At 40.5% G+C, this 26,153-nt stretch overlaps 2 protein-coding genes across 2 annotated transcripts in view; both read right to left on the minus strand.

The window, feature by feature from the left end:
• Positions 1–5,505, minus strand: part of LOC124715327 — a 57,208-nt gene extending 51,703 nt beyond the window's left edge. Inside the window, exon 1 of the mRNA XM_047243090.1 lies at positions 1,339–5,505. Coding sequence (XP_047099046.1) covers positions 1,339–5,361 — 4,023 coding nt within the window. The 5' untranslated portion in view covers positions 5,362–5,505. The remainder of the gene's footprint in view (positions 1–1,338) is intronic.
• Positions 5,366–26,153, minus strand: part of LOC124775703 (trichohyalin-like) — a 41,794-nt gene continuing 21,006 nt past the window's right edge. The window contains exons 3-4 of the mRNA XM_047250534.1: positions 5,420–9,695; positions 5,366–5,381 (exon numbers count right to left, since the gene is read on the minus strand). Coding sequence (XP_047106490.1) covers positions 5,366–5,381; positions 5,420–9,695 — 4,292 coding nt within the window. The remainder of the gene's footprint in view (positions 5,382–5,419; positions 9,696–26,153) is intronic.

Below are 26,153 nucleotides of genomic sequence, written 5' to 3' on the forward strand. Positions count from 1 at the left end.
AGTAGGTAAAATTAAATAAATCTGCAGCACTGCTCGTGCTTTTTATGTACAGGATCCTCAAAGCAAGGTGAAGGAAGGTAACTTGCACGGACTGGGGTGGGGGGTGGGTGGTGGGTGGTGGGTGGTGGGTGGTGGGTGGTGGGTGGGGTGGGGGGGGGTGGGGGGGGACACCAGAAATCAACAAGTAAACCAAAACTGGTAGAACACAGCCCGCATCTAATTTCAGCTGTTTCATTTACAAATATACAGTTGGTAAATATAATTTTCTAATCTTCTGTTAGAATACACACTATAAAGTCTAGCAGCGGGCCACATTATGAAAAGTCCAAAATGTTGGAGAAGCAAAAATTAATTTCATCCTTTCTCCTGGAGCCCTACTTTAATAGAATTCTTCGATGATGTTCGGTTAGTGGGGCGCTAAACTGCGCTGTCATCAACGGCGTACAAAGTCCCAATTTTTTTTCTACATGCCCAATTTTTATACAATCCAATCCACTGTCACAAATAATGACGACAACGACGACGACGATCATGATGATGATGATGAAATGCTGAGGACAACACGAAGACCAAGGCCCAGGGCAGAGAAAATCCCCAATCCAGCCAGGAATCGGAACTGGGACGCCGTGATCCAGAGGCACCAATGCTAGCCACTAGGCCGTGAACTGTGGACTAATATCACTGTGCAAGACCTTTTGTGGAGTGTGGTAGCTAGAAGCAAGGTGAACTGTTTCAATCAGTGCAAGAGTGCCCAGATGGCTCAATTACAACTGCACTGCCTGTAAATGTAATTGTGTGGGTTCAAGTCCCAGTTCATCACACAGCTTTAACTTATCACAAATCCTGAATATGGTATATACTCTTCTTAACACACAAATCTTCATTACAAAGTATGCTAAACCTCGCAGAAGATTTGCACATAAATGAACAAACATTGCTCAAAAAATCACTTGACTTTCAAGCTCTGGTATAAATCTTTTTCTACTATAAGCACGCGCACACATGCACACACACTGGTAAGCACTGTGCTACAACAACATATGCAATTTTCTGATCTTTAATATGGGCCCATGAACCAAATGTCATTCCCTTTTTTGCCTTTTTTAAGTTTCATTTGTTGTTCCTATCCTGAAATTTCTGTAATCTTATTAGAAAAGTTGGTTCATTAGACATTTGGTCTATTTTGTAAAACTTTGTTACCCGAGATTTTAAAAGACAAAAGAATTACAGTAATTGCAATACTACAATTGTAAACAATTGTAAACTGGGGCAAGTACCACTGTAAAAATTGGAAGGAAGGAAGAAATGAAATGAAATGAAGTGCATCTTCAGTCTTACCTTGTTTTTCTTTACTGCAACATCACTTTCTTTTTCTCCAGGGCCAGACATTTGGTTATCAGTTCTTTTATCTAAATTAACTGACGTTTTGTTTTCCAATGATGACTGAATTTTATCTGTTTCAGCATCTCTAATGGAGCTGTCCTCTGCATCTAATGTAGCTGGAAATTCTCGCTCACTGTGTGTAATAGCATTATTCTCCAGTGATGATGGCAGTGGAAGTAACGGTTCAGGTGGTGCATGTTTTAAACGCCGGTGTCGAGCCAGTAATTTGCGTGAAATAAAAGAATCCGAACAGTCTTCACAAGTATAAGGGCGATCACCAGAATGCAGACGACGATGTACCTTCAGTGCAACTGCTCGCGCAAAGCTAGTACCACATTCTTCACAGTTAAATGCTGTTGGAGGAATGCAGAAATGGTATACATGAGGCCATTTTTTTTGCAAGCACTTCTTGCAAAGCACACTCTCAGTACCATGCTTCCAAAATAGATGCTTGGTGATATCAGGTTTATTTCTATATGCAATTCCACACCTATAGCACAAGTGGTGAAGCTTGTGTTTCCAAACGTGGTTTGAGAGACGTTGTTGGTCACCTGTCGCCTCCAAACAGACATCACACGCATGATGACGCTTCCGAAGATGCACCATCAATCGAAAAGCTGAAGGTAATTTGTCTACTGAGCAAAGACAGCAGCGGAATGAGATATCAGCATCAGGTGCATATAAACCGGGGCATATGTGGCACAATAGTTCACTGTAGCTATAGAAGTTTGATTTGCACATAACACAAAGCAATATTGTTTTTTGATGCATTTTACGATTATGGACATATAACTCTTTGTGTAATGTTGTAACAAAATGACAGTGGAAACACTCATAGCTACGGTCATAAACATGAGAACTATCACCCTGCTCAGCAGTTGATGCTTCTGACGGTTCAGCTGTACTATCATATGAATCAGTGTTGAAGAATGCTTCATGGAGATTATGCACAGCCTCTTTAAGCCTTGCTGTGAATCCATCAGCAGGTACTGGTTTCAGGTCAGCTGTATCTGTACAAACAACTGGCTCAAAACGGTGCTCAGCAAGTAAATGGAGAGCGAGTTGTGAACCATTTACTGCAATTTTCTTTGCATGATTGCAGAACACACAGGAGTTGCAGGACACTCTCACACATTCTTTCACAAGTGCTTGTAAGGTCATAGCTTCAGGTTGTTCTTCCAGGGTTAGCTCAAGAGCAGGGACATCATCTCCAGCTACCTGAATTTCACCACCTTCAGCTATTGTGGTGGGCTGACTAGTTCCACTCCCACTATCCTTCTTACCATCAGCAGCTGCTTCATCTACAACAAGTGCAGGTGAATCTTTACTACTTTCCTCACCACCTGACTCAGGTTCTTCGGCCGTTCCTCCCCCATCATCTGACATATCTTCAGATTTCTGCTTGGTTTCAGCTTCTGGAGGTATGTCTTGTTTTCTTTCTTCACTCGAAGACACCCCTTCTGCATCTGAACTGGAACTTGAGTCTTCACTCTTGTGGCTCGGAATGTCATTTGGTGATCCTGAAGATTCAGAGTCAGATTCAGAAATTCTATGCCTTGGATGTTCAGTTTTTGTAGTTGCAGGTGTCAGCTGTTTCTCAGAAGATGAATTTTCTTCTGTTCTATCTGCATCAGTGGCTTCAGGGTCCTTTGCTGCATCTTTCATTGCTGCATCATCTTCATCTGCACAACTTTGCCCGTCAACACTTTCTGATTCCTGTGTATTTATGTGCAAACGATCAGAGTCTTGGCTGTGGCTGCTTGAGCTATCTGACTCTGGGACTGGACTCGAAGTTTGGACTCGAGGTTCCTCAGTGCCTTCATCAGGTTCCTTTATTTGATCTTTTAACTGATCGAATTTCGGTTTCTTCCCTTCAGATGTAGGCACAGGTGAACAGGACGCACCACGCTTTCCTGACTTGATGTTTGCCACTGTTGTAGATTCTGTAGTCTTTTTTGGTCTTTGGGACTCTGGTACAGCAGGAGTCTCTTCTAATTTATGGTGAATTCCAGATGTATCAGATTCTTGCTTCACCACAGACACAAAATTTTTCTTTGTGACACTGTTATTTGAAAGAACAGCTGTGGTTATATTTTTTGTCTTAAGTGTCATCTTTGGCACTGGTGTCAATGATGAGCTTTGGTCAGAAGCTTTAGGTTTATCTGCTGGTGTTTCATGAATGTTGATCTGACAGAAACTTGCTGCATGACTAATATCATAATCTTCATCTCCATCTGCTTCCGCTTCAACGTCTCCACTTGGAAGTGTCTTTGAAGTAACTTTCCCCTTCCCAGAGCGTTTCCTTATTGTGTCTGTCTTTGTAACTGGTTGTCTCTCTGACTGATGCTCACCATCTAGAGGTGATAGTTCCGTAACAGCCCCAGAACCATCCACAAGAGTAGTAAGGGCATTACTGTTGGATGAAGCCCGGCGGCATGTTGGAAAGTGAGCTCCACGTAATCCACACAGAGAACACATTCCTTGTATATGCTGGTTACTTTGTTCAAGTTGCTTCTGTTTTTGTTGTTGTCGCCGATGCTTCTGCAGCTGTTTTGGGTCTTGTGGTTGCTGGTGCTGCAGGTGTTTTTCAACAGATGGTGGTGTCGGGCAAACATGCTCATAGAAATTATCAGTATGAGCAAAAATTCTTTCACAATCACAACAGACAAGAAAGCATGCTTCATCTGCGATTTCTGCACGAAAACCTTCCTGTGTGTCATACAAGCGATCAGTCACTGAATGCTCTCCAGAGAGATGGGTGGCCAACATTCCAGCGTCAGTAAACATTGCCAAGCAGAAAAGGCAGATGAATCGCCGGTGCATCTCCTTCATATGAAGAAAAAGATTCCAATTTTCATAGTATGTACCACAGACAGAGCAGAGATACACTTTGCGTGAGATTCTAAAGTTTGTTGAAGGTGTTCCAGAAACATCAGCTGGGTCTGCAGCTGTAGCTGCTGCCATTCCAACAGTAGGACACTCCCCTTCTGCAGTTACCATGTCTGGTACTGCAGGCTGCTGGAGGACTGGTCTTGTTCCTGAGGTCTTTAGACAGCTACACTGGTGCTCCTGTAACGACAAGATCGATGGAAAGCCAGTTTCTCCACAGAGATAACATTTGAACTTTACAATTGGCTGCAATCCAAGATATTGTGCGTACTCTGTGAGTGGAGTGCTAAACGAATCTACCAAGTCTGGCTGCAGCTCTTCAGGCTTTGGTAGTGTCTGTTGCTGGTGGTGCATCTGTTCATCAGCTACTTCCAAGGAAGCTTGTGCTAGTATACGTTTCTTAAAGCCTTTGAATTGACGACTGCAATCCTCTTTCAAAATGGGCTCATCTTCTGGTGATGAAGACAGTTTCCGCTTTCTCGAATCATTATTTACTTGGTCTCCATGAGACACATAATCACTTGCAGTTTCATTTTCCAATATGCTGGCCTTCTTCACTATTTGTTCTGACTGTATATCATTCACTATATTTCCCTGGTGTGATTTTCTCTGTTCTGTGTGCGTATCTGTTAAATTACATGTCTCCATAGCATCACCTTCTACCATTTGCTGACAATCGGTGCCATTAGTCAATGGTAATTCTATTTTAGTTGGCTTTTCAGCACATTCTGATTGAATGCCCACATCAGCTGATATATCATGGACTCCAGTTAAGTACTCACTAGCTACATTTTCAGCTGCTATTTCTAGCCCATTTCCATTTTTTACTGATATAGTTTCCTCACTTTCTCTTACTTTCGCATCCTCAATGTGATCTATTGTTTCATCTTTGGAATGCTTTTGACAAATGTCAACATTTTCTGATTTTTCAGCAGCAGAGTGGGAAGCCGTATCCTTTGAAATTTGTCCAATAATTATTTTTTCATTTACATTTGTACTCTCTTCTTGGATTAATTCTCCTTCACATTCAACACGAAGACCAGATGTTTCATGTGCAGGATCAGTTGAAATCTCTGTGCAGGGTGACATTTCCTCACGAGATAAATTGTCTTTAGAAGTGTGAGGGATAAAATCCTTCTGTACAGACTCTTCCACAGGATTCTGAGGACATGAATTTGATACACTGTCACATTCCTGATGGGTAGTGGCAGCTGGCTCATCTCCAACCTTTGTTTCTTCATTTCTTACCTCCTCCTCCTCCTCCACCACCACCTTCTGCTCCTCCTTCACATCCTCTGCCTGCTCCTTATCCACCTGCTGCTTTTCCTCCTGCTCTTCCTCCAGCTGCTCCTCCTCTGCCTGCTCCTCCTCCGCCTGCTCCTCCTCCGCCTGCTCCTCCTCAGCCTGCTCCTCCTCAGCCTGCTGCTTCTCCGCCTGCTCTTCCTCCAGCTGCTCCTCCTCCAGCTGCTCCTCCTCCAGCTGCTCCTCCTCCAGCTGCTCCTCCACCGCCTGCTCTTCCTCCAGCTGCTCCTCCCCTGCCTGCTCCTCATCCACCCGCTGCTTCTCCGCCTCCTCCTCCTCCTCTGCCTGCTCCTCCTCCGCCTGCTGCTTCTCCGCCTGCTCTTCCTCCAGCTGCTCCTCCACCTGTTCCTCCTCCAGCTGCTCCTCCTCCACCTGTTCTTCCTCCACTTGCTCCTTCTCGGCAATCTGCTGCTCCTCCTCGGCAATCTGCTGCTCCTCCTCGGCAATCTGCTGCTCCTCCTCGGCAATCTGCTGCTCCTCCTCGGCAATCTGCTGCTCCTCCTCGGCAATCTGCTGCTCCTCCTCGGCAATCTGCTGCTCCTCCCCTGCAATCTGCTGCTCCTCCCCTGCAATCTGCTGCTCCTCCCCTGCAATCTGCTGCTCCTCCCCTGCAATCTGCTGCTCCTCCCCTGCAATCTGCTTCTCCTCCTCAATCTGCTCCTCCTCCTCAACCTGCTCCTCCTCCTCAACCTCAACCTGTTCCTCCTTGTCCACCTGCTCCTCCTCCTCCTCCTCCTCCACCACCTCCTCTTCCTCTTCCTCCACCTCCTCCTGCACATGCTGTTCCTCTTTCTCTTCTTCCTGTCTGGCATCCTCTAATTTAGTGTTGTCTGAACAAAACTTCCTGTCATTAACTGTCTCATCAATTTTCATATGATCTGGAGTATTTGATTTAATAGGGACAAAGTGTTCCACTTTCCTTTCAATTGTGTTTGGAGGCACAACTTCAGGCACATTTTCTAGGTTATCACTTCCTAATAAACTTTTCTTTGATTCATCTGCATCAGATTCATCTGTCTCACAAGATATATTGCCAGTGCTATCGGCAGAATAATTTTCTGGCTTATCATTTCCTAATAAATTTCTCTGTGAATTATCAGCTTCAGATTCACACGTCTCAGAAGATATAAGGCCAGAATCCATTTCCCTCACATCAGCTTTATTTTTCAAATCAGAAACTGCTAAATGAGATGTAGATGGCATTTGATGACGATCTAATGCCACAGCAACACTATCTTCAACAAATATAGTCTCCTTGTCAGTTACCAAACTATCATGCTGACCGCAGGACAGAACCCCTGCTGCTTTTTCTTCAAGTGAAATGGTTCTGCTGCTTTCAGTACACAGTGATTCCATTTGCAAGTCAGACAGAGCATTACTATTACTTCCTTTAAAATTAACTTCCCTATTCTGAGTTTCTCTACTTCCTGTATCACTTTCCTTGCTTTCAACATAAACTAAACTTTGAGTTGTTTCGCATTCCTCTCCATGCTCTTGAACTGCATCTCTTTTAGTCTCTTTTTGTTGTTCGAACAGTTTGTCATTATCATCAATAATTTCACCTTTTTCTTTTCTTTCGTGTTCACCTGCATTTATATCTTCTGAGGTCTTAGTCTCACGTATCTCATCAAGGGATGCTAAATTTCTGACACTGTTGTCTGACTCATTATTTGCCACAGACTCAACACCAGAGCTAAACAGATCACCACCATCATCATTCCATGCAACATTTTTAATATTTTCCACTTGAACCTGTGAACTACATCCGTCATCTGAATGATTATCCTGTGGTACAATTGACAGATTAAGACCTTCCAAACCTGCATCCTTCTGTTCATTATCGTCCAAAATCTGACAAGGGCTGTCTGTGTTTCTGTCATCATCTGAAACATTAAATACAGAAGACAATGTATCTCCAGTTCCATCAGTACCCTTCCCTTGTACATTATTTTCTTCACTATCACTACTAGTTCTGTTGTCTTCATGTTTCAATTGTTCATGTTCTGAAGATTTATCTTTGGAAAGACAGTTAAAATATTCTAATTTTACTGATTCATCTTCAGGCTTTAATGACTTTCCTTCATAACTGATCTGACAATTATCATTTTCATTTTCTGGTTTTCTGGTGAAGGAATTTTCACACATATTTTCCTTTAAAACATTTTCATAAGTCTGATTTCCCATGCTTCTTTCTTCTTTTAAACCTGGTGCTTCTTCTCTATCTTCACATTCAAGTACACTCTCACCATGGAGCTCTGTCTCAGATAAAGTCTTTGATTCTTCACCAAGGTTAGCAGCAACTTCAGAGCCTTCCTCTTCTGAAATTTCACATTTTTTATCTTTATTAGAAGGAGACATATCAATATAATTCTCATCCCCTTTGTTACCTACAGTGGAGGAACAACCCATCATTTCTGTTTCTGTCTGAAATGTGCCCCTTTCATTTCGTCTTATTTGTTCTCTCATGTTATCAGTGGTTACCAGGTTTGAACTCTCATCTTCAGCAGCAACTGTTGCCTGAATGCCTCTCCTACATTCATCATTATTTGTTTCAGTCTCCCCATCATTTGCCTCACAACTCCCATCCTGTGAAAGATGCACGTGAGATTTTACATCTTCTGAACCACTGTTCACAGCTTTATCATCATATGAATCTTCACTAAAAGTTTCAGTTTTGCCTTTCCTGACATCCATATATTTATGTCTGTTTGGAGACAAACTGCACTCTGTTGTTTGATGTTTGAAGTCATGACTAGGAGAAGACTTCTCTTCAGAATCTATCATAGAAGCTTTATCAAATGATTCACTGTCGGATGAAGAAATATGTTCATCTCCTGAGGGTTTGACATGCTCGTCAAAGCCATAGGAATCATTCTCGTGGGGGCTGGAATAATCTGATGAATCACCATCACTCTCATTACCTGAAGCATCACTCTTTTCATACTCTTCTGCAGAACTGCGCTGCAAGTCACCATAAGACAAAGTTTTCCTCTCCAAGGAATCTTCTCTTACTCCGAAATTGCTTTTTATGCTCTCATCTTCTGAAATTTCATCATTATTGTGTTCAGAAGGTGCATTACATTTTTCGGTGCCATAATCATCATCTAATGTGTATCCAACAGCAGATCCACCTTCAGAAGAATTGTCTTCTGAGATTTCTTTTAGCTGTTTACCTTCTCGTATAGCCTCTTTAGGATCATCATCTTCAGAAGTATCCCTCTCAATTTCGTGTAATTTTCCATCTGCAGATGTACCTCCCTTGGCAGTCTCATCTTCAGAAGAAGTCTCACTGGATATTCCTTTAAACTGTCCATCTTCTAATTTGCCTCCACCACTTTCGTCATCAGAGACAACTTTAGAAGTTTCTTTGTCTGATGAATTTTCATCTGAGAGATAGTCTTCTACAACTGAAGGTTTTATGGTCTTTTCTGTCTTATTCCTCCTTTGACAGTCATTATTTTCATCACCACCATCAGCACAATAATCATCACACAATCCACTTTTTGATGCCTCACTGGAACACAATTTCTTTTCCATCTTGTCCTGCTCATTTGTCACTGCATTTTCTTGAATTACGTTTATTTTTGGATTACTACTATCTTCATCCAGACCATCACCTGTTGCTTCATCTGAAACAGTGTACTTTAAAGCAGCAATAGGACCATCACCATCGCCATCACCACCATCCTCACTTTCTGATATTTCATCTTTCAACCCTAGAGATTTTGGAACAAAATCTTGCGAAGAGAACTCTGCACCAACATCACAAAAATCATCAATAGAATCCTCATCTTTGTTCATTCCATTTCTTGGCTCTACATTAAAATGGGCATCTTTAGATTCTTCTTCTGATATTCCATCTTTTGATAGTTCCGAAACTCCGTTTACAACTTCATTGTGTGGAGAGAAATTACTAGTAGATATTTCACTGTCACTGTTATTGTCATCTGTATGCATAATTACATTAATACCACACTTCTGTTCAAAGGCATTTTTCCTCAGAGAGATATCCCTGTTAGAATCCTCAACAGGGAGAGATTCATCATCTGAGACAGCCCTCAGACCAGCTGCGTCACTATTGCCATCATCCATGCTACCTCTGTGCAGAAATTCTGGCATTTCTGTAAACAGAAAATTAAAACAACTTTAAAATATGCAAAGAAATAAATAGTTATCGAAATACAGAACTATCGACAGAAAAAGATAAAATAAACTTCATCTAATGAACTAATACTTTCTTGGTAATCACATATGACAACATATTTCAGTTCTTTAAGGCACCTTTATTGTTAATGACTTTTTAAACAACTGAAAGGATTTAATGGTTCTACCAATGTCTAAAACATGGTGACTAACCCACAACAACAAGAAATAAGACGTTTCACTAAACACTAAAACACCTTTGAACAACCGATTATCTTGTTAGAACACACCACGCGAGACAAGAGAGCGTACCATGGCACTCTTAGAACATTACTGAACTGAGACTACCTTGTCACATTGGCGGTTGTTTGGGTTTACAAATTGCAAAGAAATCTGCTTTTGTTCTGAGTCCTGTCTGTTGCTCAGGCCAGCACTGAATGATATACATAAGGTTATGAGGGACCATCCTTTCTTATAAAAATACAGAATATAGTAGCAGTATTAAACAACCAGTAATGATAGTATAGTTAATTAATGACAAAAGCAAAATTGATAGTGGATGTTCTTGACAACGGTCGTATGAAAAATTTTCCACACTACTGAGGACTTAAGGAGTAGGAAAAATTGATTCAAACATATCAAAACTAACACATATTTTCAAAGTATACAGACACAAAGGATATTTAGAAGGTAATATGTAGAACCTATTAAATTTATTCTTTGTGTCTTGCTTTGTTTGTTCGTGACAAATAACATCAAAAACTCTTTCTCCTTCACACATGTGAATTTGTAAATAAGAAATGGGATTTGAATAAACAAATAAGAAAACTTCAGTTTTGGCTTAAGAATTCTGACCATATTTTCACTTTTCACTTTCACTTTTGCTAAAATAAATGAGCAAAACATTAGATAACTATGCACAAAAATTAATATATTTTGCAACATATATGCATTAATCATTTATTCACCTGTGATCATCATTTTACAATGACACATGATCTGTCAGCTTAATACAAGGAAAATATGAGTCAGACATACAAACATATGAATCACACACAATTAATGAGGAGAGGACAGGTAGTCAACCATGGTCGCACACTTATGGAAATTAGTAGAAATGAATGCACTTAAAACTTCTGAAATGTCAAAAAGTAAGTAGGAGGCAATCTGATATAAAAATTACTCTCTCTCTCTCTCTCTCTCTCTCTCTCTCTCTCTCTCTACCAGTATAACCCAATGTCAACCACAAAATCACACTATCCCAAATGCTGGAAGATAGAGTAATAATGGTTCTAAAACTATCAAAACACAAGTAATATAAGAGAAAAGCTAAAATAATTACAAAGATATATGTGCTGGTTGATCAATTATAAAAAACACGGGTGAGCCAGCCACAGTGACAACACATCAAAAACTTCTACCTAAAACTTTTTCCTTCAAGTTTGACATTTCACAGAAACTTTAAAGTCATCCACATTTGTGTCATAGTCAATAAAAATAGGAAGCAAATCTATCAGTAAATTAGTTCTTGCTCTCTTCTCTAAACATAAACACAGTAAATTCAAATGTTGGGCACTGTTATCTACAGGGTGTTACAAAAAGGTACGGCCAATCTTTCAGGAAACATTCCTCACACACAAAGAAAGAAAATATGTTACGTGGACATGTGTCCGGAAACGCTTACTTTCCATGTTAGAGCTCATTTTATTACTTCTCTTCAAATCACATTAATCATGGAATGGAAACACACAGCAACAAAACGTACCAGCGTGACTTCAAACACTTTGTTACAGGAAATGTTCAAAATGTCCTCCGTTAGCGAGGATACATGTATCCACCCTCCGTCGCATGGAATCCCTGATGCACTGATGCAGCCCTGGAGAATGGCGTATTGTATCACAGCCATCCACAATACGAGCACGAAGAGTCTACATTTGGTACCGGGGTTACGTAGACAAGAGCTTTCAACTGCCTCCATAAATGAAAGTCAAGAGGGTTGAGGTCAGGAGAGCGTGGAGGCCATGGAATTGGCTCGCCTCTACCAATCCATCAGTCACCAAATCTGTTGTTGAGAAGCGTACGAACACTTCGACTGAAATGTGCAAGAGCTCCATCGTGCATGAACCACATGTTGTGTCATACTTGTAAAGGCACATGTTCTAGCAGCACAGGTAGAGTATCCCGTATGAAATCATGGTGGTGAATCAAGGAAGTACAGTACATACTGACGAAACTAAAATGAGCTCTAACATGGAAATTAAGCGTTTCCGTACACATGTCCACATAACATCTTTTCTTTATTTGTGTGTGAGGAATGTTTCCTGAACGTTTGGCTGTACCTTTTTGTAACACCCTGTATATGCCAAAAACACAAATTCAATGGGTCTCTCACTGGATCAAGAAGCCTTCTGGATGACTGGAAGGAGGCATGCCACAGCCAAGGTGCTGACTTTCTTATTCACCGTTTGTTGCTTCTTCCCATCAATGTGTGACTGAGTACCTCATCATTGAAGTGATAGCGTGTTAAGGGATGCCACAATGAACTACCTGACAATCACAACACTTCTTGTTGGCTGCTACATCTGTCACTTTGTTTCATTTACTACCCATGTTTCCTGGCACCCAGTAGAAAGACCTTTTGTAGGTGTAGGAGGGCATCCTGGATATTCTGGTCTTCATTAGCTGCTAGGTACAACTGTTATAGAGTGTTAAGAACACCCAGGGAGCCGGCACGTACGAGAAATTTTGCAGTTGCAGCACATCTAATCTGCTCCAGTGCATTCAATACTCTGTACAATATAGCATCAAATACAGTGAACTCTTGAGGTAAGTAGATCTTGAGGACAAGGTCAGAGGAATCAACATAGCAAACAAAGGAGACTCTTCCATTAATACAGTGAAATACATTTAAAACATTGTAAAATTATACACCATTCATTTTCTCTCTCCATGTGCAGGTGACTTAAGGATCACAACTACTCTGTTGCAACTACAGTGCCACACAAATCATTGCTACATTGGAAAACAGATTACTGCTGGCAGATAAATGGTCATTGGAAGAGAGAGAGAGAGAGAGAGAGAGAGAGAGAGAGAGAGAGAGAGAGAACTTCCATATAGTGATGGAGTCCTCTGACATTTTCTTGAATTGAAAAAGAGAGAAGAAACTGAAGGAGAAGGAAGGCAAAATGGTATACCCCTAAAAAGAAAGAAAGAATACACTGCTATAGTCCATGATGTAAATTTACAATGGTTTTCAAGGTAACTGTGGATGGAACAATGGTTGATCTTGCTGTTTCATCTATTAACTCGAAAATCATTGAGGTTAATGTGGCGCAACAGATACTCCCCATTCTCTATACTGCTTATTCACACTAGATAAATCCTTGAAATTACACAGCTCCAGTACATAGGAAAATGTAGCAACATCTTAATGATATGTCACACATCACCTACAAACACTGTACACTGCTGTCCAAAGTTGCCATTATACTGGACTACAGCTGTGGTTTTATGCAAATACTAGCATGTAATATTTGTTCTACTGCACGTGAAATATTGTCGCAGCATGCAGAAAGTGGAGTTTCCCCATGTCTTGATTGATTTATTGCAATCTGAAAGCCTGCCCTCTCATATATTTAAAGCCTGTCATATAATATAGTGAATATTCAATATATAATCAACAACCAAACTCTGTGAAAACAGAACTTCAGACTCAGGCACTGTGTCATCCTTGGCCCATAGGAGTCACTGGATCCATATATGAAGCAGCATGCGGTCAACACACTGCTCTCCCAGCCATTGGCAGTTTTCATGACCAAAGCCGCTACTTCTAAATTATGAGGGTGGTTTGAAAAGTTCTCAGAACCACCATGAGAGGTCAACGCTAGCACGACAAGTTGTTCACGTGATATTCATCGGACTGTTCCCTCTAAACAAGTGCCACGTCAGTGCTATTGAAAGAAAGCTGTGGCGGTGATGTTGCTCTGTTGGTGTTCCCACATCATCATTTGCAAAGATGGAAAAAAAAAAAATTCCGAGATTTGAGCAGTGATTAAATACTTTGTGAAGAAAGGTATGAAAGCAAAGGACATTCATGATAATTTTCAGAATACACTGGGGATTCTGCTCCTTCATATTCAACTGTTGCCAAGTGGACAAATGAATTTAAATTGGATCGGGAGAGTTTAGATGATGGTCCGAGCAGTGTCACTACTCCAGAAATCATTGGGAAAGTGCGCAAAATGGTCATGGAGCACACCGATTAAAAGTGCGTGAAATTGCTCACACTTGCCAGATGTCATCTGAAATGGTATATCACATTTTAACTGAAGAATTACAAATGAAAAAATTATCTGCAAGATCGGTGCCGTGATTCTTGTCGCACGCCCACACATGTGCTGCCGCCATGGCAAAATTACATGAACTAAGGTATGAACTGTTGCCACACCCACCTTATTCACTTGATATGGCTCTGTCTGACTTCCTTGCATTCCCAAAAAAGAAAATTTTTTCTTGTTGGACGAATATTCACTTCAAACCAAGAATTGATAGCCGAAGTTTACAACTATTTTCCTGACCTGGAGGGAACTCATTTTTGATATGGGATCAAGGCACTGGAACATCGTTGGACCAAGCGCATTAATCTACAGGGAGACTACATTGAAAAATAAAAAAAGTTTCAGTGATGTAAGCACTTTTTTTCTATTACATTCTGAGAACTTTGCAATCCACACTCATAATCAAGTAGTTCCTCAATTGGTCACATAAGTGCTGACTGCAGCTTGCCAGCGAACAGTGCATGCCAGATTCGGACAGTCACCCATCTAAGTGTTACGAAGTCTAACTGTGCTCAACTTCATTGATCTGAAGTGGACCAGGGTTACCACTGAGCAGGATCACCGGAATTTTTTAAAAACAGACTTTTTTATTTCTAGTTAAAAAGGTAGAAGTGGTGAAAAATCACTAAAAAAAAAGAGAGACATAAATGTATTCATTAAGTTGTTTTTAAAGTTTTCAACCATATGGTATTCTTTCATGTCCTTCAGGTTGCAGCTACCTCCATCTCAAGTTTTGCTCGCACACAGTGGGAAAATCTCCAACACTTGCAGTCATTCACATTTGCTTTTTCTACATACCGTATCCCTAAATAACACTATTAGTACTTTTGTAGTGTGAACAGCCCTCTGTCCAAACCAGCTCAACTCCACATAGGTTTTACACATGAATATATTTGATACTAACTGCCCAAGTAGTATTCAATATTGTAATTATAATTAGACGTATAGTTATTGTGTGACTCAGCACAACCTCAAGACATCACACTTTTGTGCAGATAAGTAACAATCTCCTATTTCTTGTTGGGTCTTTCCTTGAGAAGTGACACAATGTGGATGATGTTTCCAGATGTATATCTTCAATGTTAATAAAACTTATACAGAATATATCTAAGAGATCTGCATGCACATCTGCAAAGATTTGGCTTGATCTGTAACTTCATGTAGGCACTAGAGCCAGTTTCACAACGACCCCTCTCTTTTGGACTGGAATCATCACAGAATCCTCAGATTTGGAGGGCCATTGTGCCTAGCCTAACAGAGCTAGGATCCTGCAAATTGAAATCCTGACAACTTTTTATGCAGTATTCAGAAACAACAAAAATGAAAATCAGAAAGCAATGGCCAATGCTTGACCTCTTTCCAACCATTCTGAAACATTTTGTTGAGAGACATTTCTCCAGTTTTCAAGTGGCAATAATTAGTGAGAAAATGGCTCTGAAGTAATGATTACTTGACAGTGTAACTGCAGGTTATGCTATCACAAAATCAGTCTATTATAAACTTTCTGACAAATTTATTTGCTATCTTATCAGCAATTAAATTTACAAACAATTCCAAATTTTGTGACATTTGACACACATCCTAAAATCAACATATGATTTTAAAATCATTTACATCACTGAAGGGAGCACATTTGAGCCTATCAGAAACAAAGATTTCAAATGAGTCTACCAGAAACAAATATTTCAAATAAAGAAAACTCCAGGGGGCCTATCAACAATATAAGGAATTACATTGTAAAAACAAATATTTTCATTTTGGTGTCACATCACTAAACATGCAAAATTTCTGTTTATATTTGTAAATAAATTACTCAAACAGCATACTGACCGGTCGGAGTACAGTAATGTCAAAATTATTCTTATGTTGCTTTAACAGACTGATCAACATTAATTCACGATGGATAATTTATAATTGAACACTCCGTTAATACAAAGTTTATTTCATAAACTGATATCAAACAATGATGATACCTTGTGTGCCTATTTGTACATTTATTTACAAGTCTCTTCTCCTAATGACTTTTGCTTTTTCAAAGATTTGTTTTCTGAAAAAAATAAATCCCACACTACATACATCTTATTTGCAATATTCAAATAAATATATCGTCCCTTAAATGATGACTTTTTTGCTTTTGACTGTAACTGTTTTTATTTTGCTATTGCAGCTCCAGCTCCTCTACCACAGTCTGGCATCTACAAACTTTTAGTATATTGCACAAAGAAAAAACATAATAGGAGAATAACAGTCGGAAACAAATTTATAGTCTGTAACATTCGCACACTTACAAGATTTGATGTATATTAAGGCATAGAAACAGGTTAAAAATAATGTTCGTGTAGGGCTAAATCACTCTTTATTGTCTGTAAATAAGTCATAGGTACATATGAAAATATTATGAAAAGGATAGATCGTTACTCATCACATAGTGAAGATGTTGAGCTGCATACAGGCACACCAAAAAGACTGATAAACGCGCAAGCTTTCGGCCATAAGGCCTTCTGAGTTAGACAAGCCTTTTGTCTGAAAGCTTACTTGTTTAGCAGTCTTTTTGGTGTCCCTGTCTGTGACTCAACATCTTCACTATATTGTGAGCAATAATCTTATCCATTTCATTGTATTGTCGTTATTCCATCCTGGATTTTTCATAGGTACAAATGTCAAATAGTGCCACAGATACAAACTGTATGTGAGCCCTGAAAAGTCACTGCAGCAAGAATAGAGTCAGCAGTACATCAAAGAGTAACAAGTCAGGAGCACATTATGATACTCTCAACTTAGTTGACTAAAACTTTATTCCCAAAGGAGTAAAAATAAGATTAAAATAGAAGTGCTCAATCAATTTGATGGGGCAAATAGTCAGGCAAACCACCCACCCACTAAAGAAAACCATTTATGAGATCAGGAATGTACTGAATACAATGGGGCACATGTGACAGTTTGTGCATGAGGTAAACAGGGGAGGTGTTTCTCTGCTAGATTCAGGGAGCACACAAACACGAGAAAGACAGCGTAACCTCATTTAGAACACATGTGGGTGATTACAATCTCAACACAGCAGCATTGAGGACTCTTTGAAGGTACCGCATAGGAGGGAGAAAGGTAGACTGGTGGGCAATCTGGAGGAAATTGACATTTATAGTGCCTCAGAGAAATCAAAATATATACACAGAGAACAAACAGAACTCAGAAATATAGAGTTTTACTTTAATGTTCTATAGGTATACACTGCTAATACACACTGACCAATACAGTTTTAGACCACGAAGTTTCATTACCATGATTGACAATGTGCTGTTGAATAATTATTCTTTGCTGTATACTCTGTCATGAAACCTGGCTGCCACAGAGACTAACTCCGAGTTGTGGCCAAGTGACCAATAAAACTGGCCATCCCATAAAATTCTAAGTCCAGCCTCCTGCATGACCTGGCAACACTGTTTGATGCGGAAGAGCATGGAGGAGGTGCTGTCTTCTGTTTGGGCCGTTACAGTACTGTATCTTCTCATGATCTAGCAGTAAACATCATGCAATGAAGGTTCTGCTTCATATAGTGGTAAATATCATTCAAGGTAGATGTAGAATCACAAGTTCGAGTCCAGTCCTCCTTTTATTTTATTTTTTTTAACTGCATTTCAGCTGTCTGCTAAAGATATCAGTCTGATGAAACCTCAATTGTCATTTACTTCACTTTCTAACCATCAGAACTAGCAAAACCTTCGGCAAAAAAGCTCATGGCTGCTTCAAGATCAGAACAGTTTATGCTCAAGAGATTCCCAAGAGCCACTTGGCACTAGTTCCCCTCTGACCAGTCGAAAATAGCACATCTTGGGCACATTTCTGCTGACAATGATAAGCTTATTGTAGTTTGTTTTCCCCGTGAAATAACTTTTTAAAAAATCAAGTGAGCACCATGCGATTATATAACTTGTAGGTTGCTATGAGTGTATTGAACAACTGTCATTTTTTTATCTGAAGTTCTAGTATATGTCTTGCTGTTATTTATTGGACTTTGCATACCCGAACATTATGAGCTTTTTTTTTGTGTGTTATAAAATAGAGTTACAAGCATCTAACATAAGTGATGCATTGTTGCTTTGGGTTTGTGCCTTGTTTGGGGCATGTGCTATTGGACAAATCACACCATAAAAGGATTTTCTTGTTTCAAGAGAGATCGTTCTAGTGCAAATTATTTTCCACACTCAGGAAGTCTCAATAATTGACATACATGGTGAACTGCAACCATTTAACCTTCATGCGATGTGACACCTGCATTAAACTGGCAACGATCAGAAGTTGGGTGTAGGATTACTACATGCTCTAATTTAAAGCAACAAAAACCAAAAGGGTGATCACTATTGCAGTTTTGTTTGAATGTCACAACACCGCTCATTGAGCATTCCTATGCAATATTGTTATGTAGAATATTGTAATGGAGAAGAACAACCAGCAAAACTGCATTAAATGTTGCTACTACGTGATAATTCTCTCTGCTGATTTCACAAACAAAACTAACCTGTAGTTTTTTTTAGAACGTCATACATCATTCACTTATTCTTTTGGTCTTATTCCGTCAAATATTTACCTTTCCCACTCATTATTGAACAACTGTTGGTAAAATTCCTTTCGGGATGGAATTGCACTTCAAATTTGGCTTAATGACTGACATCTTCAATTCCAAAAGAGTAGGTTTCTACATGTGTGGAATCATTAAACTAGCTGAGCATTGTCAGACTGGTTTAGATTATGTCAAAAAATATAGTGTTGACGATTAATTTCTCTCTTATGTTTACTGTTGTGTTCAATAAACTAACAGACAAACACTATTATGATATGCACTGTACTAATACAAATGATTACAATTTACCACAATAACCTTATGATGAAAACCTATTTTAATAAAACATATAGTATCCGTAACACGGACATACCTAAACTGGCAAGAATTAACAAGATATTATGCACTCTGGACTTACACTAAACATCTTTGGTACAGGGAAAAGTTATGACAGTTGAATAAAGATGCAAATTAATTTTTGTCTAATGTGAATTGTGTTGTGAATCGAATATGAGCCACAAACTGCCACGACATATTCCTTTTCAGTAGATATTGTAGTTTTTATTGTTACACAGAGTGTTCAATGCGATGTCAAATGACAGATATATTCTTCACCACCACCACTACTGCCGCCACAATCACAATCACCACCACCACCACCACCACCACCACCACCACCACCACCAATGTTAATGATTTTTCCTCATCGCCATATAGAGATTATTTTGAGACTGTTAATGCAATGTATTCTACAAATATTTACACATAACCTTTTATCCACAAAAACAAAGGCCCTGAGCTCTGCATCGCTTCTGGCAAACTTACTAAACCCATTATTGCTATTGCCAGACTTCCTGGAAGGTATACATTTGACTGTAACAGGCAGCTCTAGGGTTTCTAAAGGCTGACAAATGAATAATTACAAACCTACATATCACCTCTGTAATAATGCAAGCAGTTGCTAATTTCTAACATATTGCAAGTAAAACTTCAATGACACCTTTACAATGGACTACGGATATAAAATAAGGTTAAATTTGTCATGCATCGTGGCAATATAAATTTATACTGTAGCTAATGTAAACACATACTTAGAGATCGTAGCTGCAATTTTTCATGAATTAAGTACTTACGGTAAATAATATTACTCAACACAGCTTGCTTCACACTTCATTTCATCTGCATTTTGTACTCCTTATTCTTCATTCTAATAACAACTGCATTCCCTTCCATGTTTGTAGAAGCTGGAATCAAACTTGCCCTGGACCCAATCATTGGTCTCATTTTCTTCACAGTTTTTGGAGCCGGCTTTTTCAATCATTGTGTATGATTTCCTTGGACAGTAGACTCTCGATTTTGAATTTTGTTACTTGTAGCATACAGTCGCTCTGTGGATGTTCATATTTTGCAGCTAATGCTGTGTTGTTTTTTCATTTGTGTCCCTCTGTTTTGGCAATAGCATCAATGACAGAATTCTTAAGAAAAACTTCTCTATGTCCATAATTATCAAAATATGTGTTGCACAATCATAAGGTTTACAGTGTGACTAGAAGAACTGCTCCAAATATGTGAAAGAGCTTTCCAGTTTTCAAAACACTTCGAACTAAAAGCAAAAATAACTGTGTTATGTATTTATGATATTTGACAGTCAGTGCATCCGAATATTATTAATAACTATGCTATAGATCCTAAACCTAACTACAGATATTGAAATATAACTCCTCAGCTTGTACTTTTGGTGTTCTGGCTCTCCGTGGCCCTGTCTTTGAGATGCAAACTGCACCCACTATCGAGCCCTCCTGGGGAATATATTGGTTATGGAAACATATTTTTCCTGCTGGTAGTATAACTGAAACTAGCCAATCATGTACAATATGTTTGGCAACTCTGTGACAGCCAAGTTACTTCCTGGCTGGCACAGAACTCTCCTGCTAAATTCACTTGTTATTCTTTTGTCATTTCCACTGAACAATCTGAGCGATTTTTAATTAAGGTGTGACAATCAGTTTATGGTTCTGAACTCAGGATGATCCTTCCAAGTGGAAATCTCAGTTACTCTTGTCTTTTATGTTGTGATTTATCTGTCCTAGTCACCACCAGGGCAACAAGGGAGGGAGGAATGCTGCAGCTCTTCGCTACCTCTGATGTAACATGATCAGACAGTTAAGTGAAGGCTGCACTGGCTCTTGGTTCTAATCACACTGGCGGTCTGTTTTTTTACTCACTTACTGACGAAGCTATAAGCAGCCAGCTCGAATATCAATACGGTGCTCTTAAGAAAAAGACTCCATTGTAAGCCTTCTCGCCGCTGCCATTACCCCAAAGTGTCAGGGTGAAAAACTTATGGTATTGCACACTTCATCATGTCTTTTTCTGTTTCCGTTGGCATTTTTGGTTTTTGTGAATACACAACTTTAGTGGCACAGAATAACTTATCAGCTCCAGCTGTCTCTTTTCCACACTACTTGAGTATGACACCGAACAGCATGTAACCAGACTGTTCTGAAGTCAAAATGCGTAATATCTCACTAATGTATGCCAATTTAGGCACACTTGTATTATAGATACCTTATGTTTTATGAAAAAACACTTTTGTCATAGGGTTATAGTAGTAAGCAGTAAATTATTTGGACTAGTACAGTGCACATTTTAATAGTGTTTTTTTCCATTTGTCAACTGAACACAATAGTAAGCATTAGAGAGAAATTAATCATCAACAGTATATTCTTTCACATTACCTACAACAGTATGACAATGCTCAGGTAGTGTGCCAATTCCAAACATCTAAAAACCTACTGTTTCTAAGTGAAAGATGTTATCAAGCCAGGTTAGAAGTGTAGTTTTATCCAGAAAGGGCTATTCTTGACAACTGTTCGCTAAAGAGAAAGGTAAACATTTGAGGGCACAGGATCAGAAGAATAAGTGTGTGACAGATGACTCCCTTAACAAACTCCTGTATAGCTTTTTGTACTGCCATTTAGTAGCAACACTCAATGCAGTTTTCTTGATCATTTTTCTTTCACTCTGATCAGAAGCCGCCTCTCAAAAATTTTGAAAACAAGGAGCTTGTGATAGAAGACATTTGTTTCACAGTATCAGAAATGAAGTGCTCATGAATTTTAGTCTCGAGTTTACTGGATTTTTTTTTTTTTTGCTTTAATTACTGTTCTTGTCACATCCCTAAGTACTGACTCTTCCCCCTGGGACATCCCCTCTAAAGGGACTGATAACATCACAAAGTATCAACAATTTTTTGCACCTCCCTGGCAGATTAAAACTGTGTGCCGGACCGAGACTCGAACTCAGGACCTTTGCCTTTCGCGGGCAAGTGCTCTACCAACTGAGCTACCCAAGCACGACTCACGCCCCGTCCTCACAGCCTTACTTCCGCCAGTACCTCGCCTCCTACCTTCCAAACTTTACAGAAGCTCTCCTGCGAACCTTGCAGAACTAGCACTCCTGAAAGAAAGGATATTGCGGAGACATGGCTTAGCCACAGCCTGGGGGATGTTTCCAGGATGAGATTTTTCTCTGCAGCAGAGTGTGCGCTGATATAAAACTTCCTGGCAGATTAAAACTGTGTGCCGGACCGATACTCGAACTCTGGACGTTTGCCTTTCGTGGGCAAGTGCTCTACCAACTGAGCAACCCAAGCATGACTCACGCCCCGTCCTCACAGCCGCAGGAGAGCTTCTGTAAAGTTTGGAAGGTAGGAGGCGAGGTACTGGCGGAAGTAAAGCTGTGAGGATGGGGCGTGAGTCGTGCTTGGGTAGCTCAGTTGGTAGAGCACTTGCCCACGAAAGGCAAAGGTCCCGAGTTCGAGTCTCGGTCCGGCACACAGTTTTAATCTGCCAGGAAGTTTCATATCAGCGCACACTCCGCTGCAGAGTAAACATCTCATTCTGAAATTTTTTGCACCTTCACTGAAATGGCAGCAAAATTAAACCATGTCTTTCTAATCGATACATAATTATTAAATTAAAGCTCCCCCTCCCTCTATGCTGCATTTTTCTGTTTGTATGTGACTGTTGATCTCAGGAACTATGGTAGGGATTTTGAAATGGTTTCGATTAACAGACTGATTTACAAAGAAGGTTTATGTTATTACTGCTACGCCAGACAGATCATCTGACCATAGATACTTAGTGCTGCCTGTATGGATCTGGGTTAGGTTGTTAGGAAGACTCGCACACATCCTTCAGTGTTGTGAACGATTATAAAATCAGAAGAGTAAATTCTTAAGATATGTGACATCAAATATACGCAAAATTTAATTGTTGAAGTAACTTTGGGGGATGGTAACATAGTGAATACAGTGTAGGACTTTCTTTTTGCTTTAATTACTGTTCTTGTCACATCCCTAAGTACTGACACTTCCCCCTGGGACATCCCCTCTAAAGGGACTGATAACATCACAAAGTATCAACCGAGCGAGGTGGCGCAGTGGTTAGACACTGGATCGCATTCGGGAGGACGACGGTTCAATCCCACATCCGGCCATCCTGATTTAGGTTTTCCGTGATTTCCCTAAATCGCTCCAGGCAAATGCTGGGATGGTTCCTTTCAAAGGGCACGGCCGACTTCCTTCCCCGTCCTTCCCTAATCTGATGAGACCGATGACCTCGCTGTCTGGTCTCCTTCCCCGAAACAACCAACCAACCAACAAAGTATCAACAATTTTTTGCACCTCCCAGGCAAATTAAAACTGTGTGCCGGACCGAGACTCGAACTCGGGACCTTTGCCTTTCGCGGGCAAGTGCTCTACCAACTGAGCTACCCAAGCACGACTCATGCCCCATCCTCACAGCCTTACTTCCGCCAAACATTTTCTCACAGGCAGCAGACATTTCACTGACAAATGACTAAGTCCCATTGTAATTTACTCACTAACCTCTCCATATTAAATAAGGGGAAAATGTGTCACAACAAAAATTTTAAGTATGTTTCGAAAGAGATTGTGAATTCAGTATTGGTTTCTGATATTGATTTATGTTATTTCTGTGTTTTGTGGAAAATGTTGGGTCAAGATATCAAGTTGCAGGACCCTAGCTAGCTCTATTAAGTTTACCGAATTACAGATAGAGCTTGGCAGAAGTTCATGCATATCAATTAGGTGTGTTCTATACAAAATTCAACAAAATCAAAGTTGGTTGAGCTGATAGCCCAAGGTCACTTGATATGGAATGGCCCAGTTAGCAATGTATTTGTATCAAACTAAATCACACCTGTAGCCATGAACAGTCCCTCTTGAAATATACCAATGGTCTCACTGAGGTCTTCACACACTGTAAGCACCCTCCCAACCTTGTACAAAAACATATCCATCTTATCTTTCCAGTCATGCACCACCTCCCGAAGTCCCACCGTCTGGCCACAGAGGAACATTACACTCATGACTCAATGCTGTCCAGGACTGGAGCAACTAAATTAGATTCTCCGCCAGTGTTTTGACTACCTCTCATTGTGGTCTGAAATGAGAAATGTCATACCCACTATTTTCCCACCACTCCCACAGAGGCGTTCCGCTTCCCACCGAACCTACACAATATCCTCCTCCATCCCTATAAAACCCCTGCCCCCAACCCCTTGCCTCACTGCTCACATCCCTGTAATAGACCTAGATCCAAGACCTGCTCCACACATCCTCCCATCACCACCTACCCCAGTCTGGTTACAGGAATCACCTATCCCATCAAAAGCAGGGCTACCTGTCAAACCAGTCACATGATCTAAAAGCTAAGTTACAACCTGTGCCATCTGGATCCTTCCCACAAAAACCAGCTTTTCTGAACTGCACAAGTGGGAACTCTCCCTGCAATATATCCAGCATTTCGTAACCCTCCTGAACTTAACCTTAATTAGTCATTGTCCTTATCCATCTAGCCCCTTCCCTGTTCCCACTGCAGCCCTCTATTCCACCAATGCACACACTCTTTTTTCTTCTCTCTTTTTCCACTATCCTCACCCCTCCTCAATCTAACCTCCCGACTGCACCTAGCTGCCCTGCCCTCTCTGCACCTCATTCCTGCATGCTCCCACAGGCAGCACTTTACTGTCCCCATCCTTACCCTGCCATCCCTCTCCCTTCCCGCCACAGCCTCCCACCTACCTCCACTACCCGGTTGCCTATCCCATCAGGCGCTGCTGCTCGCATCTGGCTTCAGCTGCCTGAGACTGTGGTTTGGTGTGGTGTGTGTGTGTGTGTGTGTGTGTGTGTGTGTGTGTGTGTGTGTGTGTGTAGTCTATTATAGACAGGGGCCTCGTTGGCCGAAAAGCTCACTTTCCAACAGTCTTTTTGTTGTGCCTATCCACAACTCAGCACCTCTGCTTTATGCCGAGTAGCAACTATTCTTTTTAATACCATTAAATTACAGTCACAGTTGCTACAATTTTAGAGGTTGTTTGAACAACAGACAACACTTCATTGCTCTTCCAACTTTTCTAAATTACTTGTGATAAATACATATATATACCAACATTAGCAACTTCAGTGTCACTTATGCCATCTCTTCTGGTAATTTCTCTAAGACCTTTCTGTCTGCCTCTGTTGTAAATTGTTAACATGTACTCTGAGCTTTTTTATTTCATTCCTATATACACTGCTTGTTACTAGGTGCAGTAAGATAAAAGTGTTGGTATTTCTAATTGAGATACATTTTTTGCCCTGGGGGTTTCATGTCACCTACACTGAAGCACCAAAGAAACTGGTATTGGCATGGGTATTCAAATACAGAGGTAAGTAAATAGGCAGAATACGGCGCTATAGTCAGCAATACCTATATAAGACAGCAAGTGTCTGGCGCAGTTGTTAGATCAGTTACTGCTGCTACAACAGCAGGTTATCAAGATTTAAGTGAGTTTGAACACGGTGTTATAATCAGCGCACGAGCGATGGGACACAGCATCTCCGAGGTGGTGATGAAATGGGGATTTTCCCATGCGACCATTTCACGAATGTACCGTGAATATCATGAATCCAGTAAAACTCCAAATCTCTGACATCGCTGCAGCTGGAAAAATATCCTGCAAGAATGGGACCAATGATAACTGGAGAGAATTGTTCAACGTGACTGAAGTTCAACCCTTCTTCAAATTGCTGCAGATTTCAATGCTGGGCCACCAACAAGTGTCACTGTGCGAACCATTCAATGAACCACTCGTGTTCCCTTGATGACTGCATGACACAAAGCTTTACGTCTTGCCTGGGCCCGTCAACACTGACATTAGACTGATAATGATTGGAAACATGTCTGTTTGAAGGAGCCTCGTTTCAAACTGTGTCGAGCGGATGGACATGTAAGGGTATGGAGACAACCTCATGAATGCATGGATCCTGCATGTCAGCAAGAGACTGGTCAAGCTGGTGGAGGCTCTGTAATGGCATGGGGCATGGGCAGTTGGAGTGATACGGAACCCCTGATATGTCTAGATACAACTCTGATAGGTGACACATACATAACCATCCTGTCTGATCACCTGCATCCATTTGAGTCCACTGTGCATTCCGACAGACTTGTGCAATTCGAGCAGGACAATGCTGC

Source organism: Schistocerca piceifrons, chromosome 1, assembly GCF_021461385.2.
Source record: "Schistocerca piceifrons isolate TAMUIC-IGC-003096 chromosome 1, iqSchPice1.1, whole genome shotgun sequence".
NCBI lineage: Eukaryota > Metazoa > Arthropoda > Insecta > Orthoptera > Acrididae > Schistocerca > Schistocerca piceifrons.